Below are 9,293 nucleotides of genomic sequence, written 5' to 3'. Positions count from 1 at the left end.
CATCATAACACGACACAACGTCAGTACTATTTCTCTCTCACATGTCGATGATATCATTCTCCGCACCACCATTAAGATATAATACCTACGTAAATGCACTGCTCAGCCATTGTCCAAAACGCCTATGTAAAGTAACACAGACCACTGATGCTCTTCTATCTTATGAAGATGTCATGATCCTTCCTTCTTGAGTTCCCATCAATTCACTCAATATTAGTAAAGGTTGCTCCCTATAGACGTGTACAGTATATATCCATGGAAGATTAGATCTGAAGGAGTTGTTTACTTGAGCTGCACTTGATCGGTGAGAAAACATTCAAATTAGGCTATCTTTGAGGTTAGGATCAAGAGGTTAGATGGCTATAGATTTTATTAAATCTCACATCGCATGAGCAACTGAGCAAGGATATCAAAGGGAGAGGAACTTATATCTCAAGAATTATATTCAGATCCTCATAAAAAATCTCCTCTTTAGAGAAATGCACAATCCATAGAATGAAGACCTAAGAACTTCTTCAGAAACACAGAAAAATTGCTGCACAAATATATTAAAAAATTAAAAAGTACAAAACCCTTTTCATCTTCAAAGTCCAGAGGCATTAAACGGAGGGTTCTTAGAATGAAGACCTAAGAACTTCTACAGAAACACAGAAAAATTGCTGCACAAATATATTAAAAAATTAAAAAATGAAAACCCTTTTTCGTGTTCCAACAATCCTCCAAATGGCTCGGAGGGTTTGGTCACTCATCCCAAAACCTGTCAACACCTAAATGATGCGGATCCGGGTTCCAAGGAATGAAATCGGATCACTTAGGGCCCACAATAAAGTAGTTAACTCAAAATATTAAAAGTAATGGCAGTTTTGTAAATAAATTGAACTTTAAAAGGGAGCGATAGACTTGTAAATAATCAGAATATGCAAGGGTCTAGATTAGGGGTGTCAACCGGTCGGGCAGGTCCGATTTCGATCCGAATTAATCGAGCTTGAAGACTTTCAAAAGCTGCACCGTGTCCGCCTATTTAACTAATCGGGCTTAGTTATTGAGGGCATTGTACGCTTTATATTCGGTCAGTCGGCCTCGGGCTATAATCAGGCTACCTTAATCGGGCTTTAGTCGGGCCTTAAATGGGCTACGGACATGTTTAATGTTAAACGGACATTAACTGGTTTTTAAACAGGCCCTCTTTAAAATGTGCTCTAATATTCCAGCCCACTCATGCAAGCCCAAAAAAATGACAATAAATCAATAAATGATACCAAATATAACCATTATTTAAAATGTGAACATGTCTTTACTTTTTAGTTTTTACTCTTTAATTTTGGGGGTAAAATATGTATTCTACAATCATTAAAGGGTCGGGCCAGGCCGGTGCACAATAGGCTGGTCTTAATCAGTCATGGTCAGGCGCCCGATGGTCCAAGTAGCAGGACTGAGACCGACTGTAATGCCTCTTGAATCCGACTGATAAACACTATAAACATGAACCAAGAGGAGTTGTGTTGTCTCTGCAACTCAGGTCAGACGATAATAGGGGAACCAGTTCTGAACTTGGTCGTGAAGCTTACCACAGAGACTAAATCTAGTTGCGAGAACTCTGTGGTTAGGTCGCCTTAGGAAGGTGATTCTAGCCCCAAAGTTTGGAGGTGAAAATACTTGTTTCCAAGGAGATACTGTCGATTCCTTTGAGCTGTAATATGTTGCCTAGAATAGGGGCTATGAAAGAGAACCAGCAAGAAGGAGAAGGAAAAGAAGGAAAAGAAAAAAGAAAATGAAATAAGGAAGAAGAAAGTGAGTCTCAGAGAGGGAGAAAAAGAGGGTCGGCAGCCATGGTTTCCAACCAAAACATCATTGTTCAAATTCATTCAATTCTTCAAAAAAACAGTTTGTTACTAGAGTATTCCATGGCTTATAAAAGAAAACTCAAACATCAAAATGGTAACTAATTTAAAAATGAAACTAATCTAAAATTAGAAGCTAAATAATACCAAAAGAAATTGTTTCTAAAACCAAAAGGAAATCAAATCAAATTAAAGGTAAACTTTTCCCTAGATCAATTGCCCAACTGCATCACTAAAGATGCATGACCAAGCACTTCGAGCCTTTGAATGGGTAGTTAGAAGGTTGGTGGTATTGGAGAGAATCTTTTTCCTTAAAGGAATACAATTTCCACCCCCTTGATAGGTAATTATGTCCTTTTATTCATGGCATAATGCCAGGGAAATTTCTTGGGTTGGAGTCTTGAAGGCGGCCACTATGCATAAAAATGCTAAAGGTTAGGACCAACTCCAAACTCACCCTTCCTAGGACCACACATAGGAGGAACCTGCACTAGGTAATGAAAAAAAAAAAAAATCTCTAGCAAATCTTACATCTGTAGAAGGGTAATTCAACAGTTTAACCTATTTTTGTGATCGTGTGAGAATACGATAGGAAGAAACAATCTCTCTCCTTTGCATGAAATAATTAGGCTGCGTTTGCCTAACGTTTCTTTTCTAAAAAAGACGTTTCATGTCAAAAATGGAAATTTCAGTTTCTGTGTCAAAATACTGCTCTTTTTTTTTTTTTGAACGAAACTGGAACGATGGAACTACCTTTTGTCATTCCATAAATTCTCGTTTTTTTCCTTTTTTTTTTTTTTCTTCACTTTTTGTTCCAAAAAAAAAACGCCATAAATGCACCAAACGCCTTATTCCATTTTTTATTCCCATAGAATGAAAAAAAACTCCTGAAACGTTAGCAAACCCAGCCTTAGAGTTTTAATAACACTTCCATGTCCAACCTTCAATGCGGCTTTGCTCCTCTTCCTTCTAAGTTCATGGTATTCCATCCATATCCTCATCATTTCAGGACTTTTCTTCTGCCTAATGAAACTATACTGCTACACCATCCACTCTCACTTAGATTTGATTAGTCAAAGATTATACCCATTCATGTAGACCTTGATTTGTAAATCATCCAACTTTACAAGAGATGAACAGGAAACCATCTCAAAAAATTTGACCCGTAGATTCTTCAACATCAATCATCCACTTAGTTCACCCAAGCTTCATGTATGGATCATCCAGGTTTGGGTCCCTAAGCAGTGATGATTACCGTATGAAAATTAGTCTTTGCCACGCCTTGGGGGTAGGGGGTTTCCTTTAACAAGCAAAGAGATGAACAGGAAACATTTCCCCAAATTTTTTATTAGCCACTTCGGATGACGACATTATTAGAAGGATGCCAGAAAAACCAGGGATTTTTTTTAATGAATTCTAAGATCAATTCATAAACGGAAATTTTTTGTTATACCAATATACAATGGAAAGAGATCAATCTACACAACCACACACTAACTCACTTTGCCCAGACCCCACAAAGACATGGAAGAGAACTTGAGAGTCAGGAGAGGAAGGTGCCAAGTGCCAACAAAAGTCAAAATTTTTGCATGGAGAACCACCCCTGATTCTTCAGCTGTGGTAGGAACCTTGTAAGAGTATTACAAGCAGCATCATTCTATTACCCATGAACGTCTCCTTGGCCTTAGAATCTGACATAGTAGCTCAACTCTGTGTCACCCTTTACTCTACTACATGGGAACAGATTCTGTCATTGTGGGTGATCCCAGGCTCAAGCAACTAAACCATACCCTTTAACGTCTATCTAAACAGAGCATTGGAAGCAGACTCCACAAACTCCTAGGCCCAATCGTGCGATAATGACTTCGAAAGCTGAATGCCGCAAGTTTCCTCGTCATTGACACTAGCTTCAGTCGCATCCCTTCTAATGGTAGTTGCTACTGATGGGTAATCAAACCATGATAAATCCAACTGATCTGGAGGCCTTTATTGATAATTAAAATGAATAGTGGTACAAACGAGTGTAGATTTAACAGTAAATTTGGAGATCAACATTAACAAGATCAAGAATGCAAAGATGATTTTGCCTTACGTGAGGGCAAGAGTTACAAGACAGGACTTTCATGCAGCCCAACCATAAATTCCTCTCACAAATGACCTTCATCTCCATCTTTGCCAAAAAATAAAAAATAAATAACCCTAAAGTGGTGTACAACACAATAAGCACCATCATACCAATGGTTCTATATTTCCATACAATGCAAGAAGCACCATCCTACATTCCTACTATTAATTCTACATTTTCATAGCCACAACTGACTTGACTAACTTCCACAATTCAAGCTATTGATTTCATTATGGTTGATAGTAAATGAGAATGTTTATATACTCTATTTCCGCTTCAACATTTTTTCACTTCATTCACAATTTTTTAGAAACTAGGCTAACCCTCCCTGGAGTTCAACCAACATGTCATTATCAAACAAGGGGCCTATAATTGTGATCGATTTCTCCACAAGATGATATGCAACTCCTCCATAACTTTTTTTCTGGCAGGAATATGTGTTTAGAGAGCATCTGTAATCTGGTAAAAAAATAATTTTTTTTATTGCAATTACATCTCCTTTTATGATTTATGACTATTTTGGCAATTTGAGGATAGGGTCCCCCCCCCCCCCTCTTTTTTTTTTTCTTTTCTTTTCTTTTCTTTTCCTTTCCTGGTGTTTAAAGCCCTTTATGCTTTTATCTGCTGCAGCTTCCTATACACTAGTACAGTAAAGTTTGACATTACCAAACACCTGCCAATATATTGGTCTCACATTCTCTCAATTTCATGCTACCTTTACAGTTCCTCAAAGTCATGTAACCATTGAACCTCAGCCCAAAATCTCATCAACACTTAGAAAACCCAAAAATAATGGAAACAGAAGAAACCAAACCAGAATGTTCATTTTCACCCCTCTTTCGCTTTTTTATTTGGAGGTGGTGTCAAAGTTACCAAACACAGCATGGAAGGAAGATAATAAGTCATTCAGACGAAACATCAAGAGTTATTGCTGAATTTGCGACCACTCATCTTCTCTGACTCATAAAGTATGTGATTTATAAGTCCTCTTGCAGCACTGTAGACACAAAAGCAAATGTGGTAAGTTCCAAAGTCCTGCCATTAGTCCGACTAGAAAAACAAATAAGAAAAGCATAATCATCTCAAGGTAAATGAGAAAGTGCAGGATAATCCTGTCAGGAAGAGCTATAATGGCATTGGATTTTTTCATTTCCCCCATTTTTCCCCTCCTAGTTTTCTATGCCCAGCATTTTAAGCGCAGCCATTTTGATTTGCTACAATGAAACAGTGCAGGGTTTAGCATACACTCATGCACCCAACCTAAAAACACAAAAATGATCACAGCAAGTTGAATTGAAACTCACTCATCCTTCAATTTCTGAATCTTTTCTGGATCTGTCTCATGCATGTGCTTTTTGAATTGCTCCCTTACCATATCAACAACAAGCTCTGTGTTATGTTGCTGCATATTTAGAACATAAAACCAATAAGCTATAATTGAAGTATCAGTCAATTAATTAATCAATTCTCAGATCGATCTTGATCTGACTAAGGAAAATAATTGATGTAATGGTATTTTAATTATACAAAGCAGGGCAGAAGCCAAGTCCTCTCAAGAAAGTGACACAAACAGTCAAAAACCAAGTTCGTTCAGAGTGTTAAGTAACAAATACAGCAGATGCATTGAGTAGGCAGAAGTGAATCATAGACATAGTGCAAATCCAGAGGGTATGCTAAATGTTTCAGTAAACCAAAAGGCAGTACTTCAAGTTAAGAACATCTCAAATGTCGATACTAGTCTGAAGGAGAGTAGACAATGAATTAGTTGAGGTACTTAAACTTGAATCCATCTAAAATGCAGTGGCTAACCACTAAAAGGTTAATTTCTAAGGAGCTAAAAAAGACCCCAACCAAAAACTTCACAAAAAAATTAAATTGCATTCATGCCAGTGAAAACATGAGAGAGACAGAGAGAGAGAGAGAGAGAGAGAGAGAGAGAGAGGCCAAATCTTGTGAACGGGAATAGAGTTTTTAACTTCGAAGAAAAATTAACCATATAAGAGAAATTCAATTAAAATTTTAGAAGACAGAGAGAGAGAGAGAGTTGAAATACATACCCGGTGACCAATGAAGCGAGCTCTTCTGAGGCATTCACGGTAGAGCTACAAGGATATCATGCTCTCACATTATAATGACATAAGCATAAAAGATGAAAATTAAAATGTGAGGAAATTGCAATATGACACTCACATCAACTAATACACAAACAGATAGATGTATGGTTAGGTAATAGTAGAGGGGGGAGAGAGAGAGAGAGAGAGATTATACTGACCCTTATCACATTGTTTGCAAGCTCAGGAGGTAAAGCTGTTTGCAGGGAAGGCATGTTTTCTTTTCCTTTTCCTTTCAGCTGTTCTCAGAATTCTGTAAGACAGCAATTAAGGTGGGGAAAGCTCGCTAAGAAATAAGTTTTATCTCTCAGCAATCCCAAGGTAGGACAATAGAACATTGATACTTTATAGGGTGGTTGAAAAGATTGCAAGCAATTATGAGTGGAAAAATACAAAGCAAGAAATAGCTCTGCATAAGTAAGCTGTAACCAAAGAGCTTTAGGAATTAACAGAAGCCTACAGTAACTCTGGCATTACCTGAGTCTGAAAATTCAGATTTCCAAATCAACTAATATAGTGGCTGCAGCAGAACATAAACACACAAAGTATAATATTACAACAGATTGGGATTAGGATCCTGCATTTAATATGACCAAATTCATTCATGAAATTGGTTTTTTTGGAGGGAGAAGACTGGAAAGAGGAAAGAGATGCACAAAGAACAAGATTATACAAATCCATAGGAATCAAACTCAGGTGCATCACACAGGATAAGAGAATTTGGTTTCACCAAAGACCAACAACCACAGTTGCAAAAATGCAGTTTTACCTTTTCTCTACAGGAGGAGATGATTCACTGACGTGAGAGCATCAGCACAAAAAAATCCCAGCAGATTCCTTGACAAGATAAAGGAATAATCCCAGAAACAGACTTATGCAAACATGTCCCCAGCCCCCACACCATCACCCCCCCAAAAAAAAAAAAAGCAACTTGAGAAAACATCATCAGAAATTCCCATTGCTGGATTTTTCCATTACAGAGAACAAATTAGTAGCACCAGTGCCCTCTACAAGCTAGTGCCACAATGGGAAAATGTTTTGAGATGGAGGTGCATAGTTACTAGTTGTAAAAGGGGCCCAACTTGTTCAATGTTTCTATGAGAAAGCAGCTAGGATTCACATGCAAGGATGAGGATCGAGAAGTTTTCTGTCTTTCCTGAACCATAAATTTATAAAATTTGATGTATCTTAAACTCATAAAGACAAGGAATTTGAAAACTAAAATATCATTACAAACATCTGCACACATGATTACTAATTGCGTTTGTTTTGCATCTTAATTCATTTAGCCCATTTGCAAGAAAGTTTAAAAATTTACTACCCAAATTACTAAATTGATTGAACAAATTTAACTGATAAAAACATCATAATCCTTCGGTGCTTTCACCTGAGAATTGATACTAAAATAACTAAAAATAAATGGAAGTTTTAAAAAATAAAATCAGTGTTCAAGCTCCACTCTGAAATGGATGTTGAGATTGTTAGATGAAATATAGAGACTGACATTGATAATTGCAGAGAGAGAGAAGAGAGAGAGCATACCAGTTGCCGGAACAGCTGCTGCTCGATTCACACCTTATCCTCGCTTTTCGGTGGTCTCTACTGTGATCAGCTGCTGCTCAATTCACACCTTTCCGTGGCTGTTCTAGTCGTCTTCCAGACCTATAATAAGGAAGCAGAGCCGTGAATGGGAAAGGGAAATACGAACCCTATCTTGGGATTGTGAGTCATAATCGGGCGGGTTTCGTCATCCTCCAGCTGAAATGGGTTGTGAATGGGTTAGGTTCGGACGAGCCTCCTTCACAGTTGAATTCGTTTGCAACATGTGCCATAATCTCTCACTTCACTGCACCTCACCCCATCTTATCCTCCCTGGAGAGGATAATTTTCCCAATAAGGTGCATACAAATATAAACCACCTCAACCTTTATATTCTAGAGGAGATTCTCTCCAGCTCAAATGTGAAAGCTGGCAGCACCCGGGCATGCACCCCAAGTGCCTCCCAGCCATAGGATCTCTCTCTTTCTCTCGCCCAAATCTTTCACTATACACACCCTCTCTCCCCAATTTATCCCCTTCTTCTCTCATCCTTCTCTGACTCTCCCCATTCCCTCACCATTTTTTTTTTTTTTGCTAACAACAGATATCCAAGCCTTTAGCCTAGTTAGTAAATTCGGATTCGGGAATTATTCGAAATAATTCAATTGATTAATTTATGGGTTCAGTCAAAAAGCAGTCACAAAAGTGGACAAAATAAAAATTGGACTTGGATTCGAATTCAGATTAGGGAATTATTCGTTTACAAAAATAAAAGTTGGGCAAAAAATTCAGATATTATTTTTATTATTTATTGTATTCAAGAGCAGCATGTTTGAAGAATCTTCAATTCCAGAGACAACAAGGCAGAGGAAAGAGCTCATGCCTCATAGAGCGGTGGCCCATCTAAGAGGTGGTTTTATGAAGGAGTGGGAGGCTCAAAGACAGAATAGAAACGAAAAGGTAATCGTTTTAACAAGGGGAAGCCAGGTGACAACGAACAGAACCCATCACCCAGAAACCTATAAAACCAATAATTTTAGTTTACAAAAAGCCAAACCACAATTTCAACCATTAAGAGATCATCCCTTCCCAATTTTGCTAGCCTATGGTTTCAAACTCCAGGACTGAACTGCAACAGAAAAGTGATGGGAAAGGGTAGGTTTGGCTAGTATTTTACACAACACAAGAAATTAGAGGGAAGTAAGAAATCGGATACAGGTTAGGGACTGTGAACAGTAAGCAATAACCCAAAATTCGAAGCAAGAGAAGAAGAGTATAGTCAAACTAATCTGATATTCAGAACTGAATAAATATGATAATGATCACCGTGAAACAAGATACACATAATTAAAGAGTTAAATTCTGATCTTAGATATGACAGATGAAAATAAAAATAAAAATTAGTAAATAAGAAACAGGAAGCAGAGGATGTGATAGATGAAGAAGAATATGTATTAAGAAGGAGAAACTGACCTGTAAACCTGCGGTTTCTTACCTGAATATGGCTGCAACAGTAACCTGCGATGTAGTTTAGAATGAATGAATGAATTAGCCGCAAGATGCAAAACAGCAAAACGGAGTTGAAAAATTGGGGAGAAAGAAGACGAAGTGGAAAACCCTATTTCGGTCGACGAGTCGACCACTGAGGCACTGATCGAGTGTTTTTTTTTTTTTTAA

General features: G+C 37.8%; 1 protein-coding gene across 5 annotated transcripts; it reads right to left on the bottom strand.

Annotated features, from left to right (window-relative positions):
* Positions 1 to 4,621: 4,621 nt before the first annotated feature.
* LOC122059907 lies at positions 4,622 to 9,293 on the bottom strand. Of its 5 annotated transcripts, none has more exons than XM_042622975.1 (6): positions 9,090 to 9,292; positions 7,620 to 7,739; positions 6,239 to 6,330; positions 6,024 to 6,068; positions 5,271 to 5,368; positions 4,622 to 4,963 (listed from the first exon to the last, which is right to left on the bottom strand). In XM_042622975.1, the coding sequence occupies exons 3-6, from the start codon at positions 6,290 to 6,292 to the stop codon at positions 4,885 to 4,887; spliced, it is 276 nt and encodes a 91-aa protein (XP_042478909.1). In that variant the 5' UTR covers positions 6,293 to 6,330; positions 7,620 to 7,739; positions 9,090 to 9,292; the 3' UTR covers positions 4,622 to 4,884. The 5 variants fall into 5 exon arrangements, with proteins under 5 accessions (XP_042478909.1, XP_042478908.1, XP_042478910.1 ...); XM_042622974.1 differs by having other exon boundaries at positions 9,112 to 9,292; XM_042622976.1 differs by lacking the exon at positions 7,620 to 7,739 and having other exon boundaries at positions 9,090 to 9,293.

Source organism: Macadamia integrifolia, chromosome 13 (assembly GCF_013358625.1).
Source record: "Macadamia integrifolia cultivar HAES 741 chromosome 13, SCU_Mint_v3, whole genome shotgun sequence".
NCBI lineage: Eukaryota > Viridiplantae > Streptophyta > Magnoliopsida > Proteales > Proteaceae > Macadamia > Macadamia integrifolia.
The sequence above is the reverse complement of the archived record's forward strand: the minus strand, read 5'-3'. Positions and strand labels throughout refer to the sequence as shown.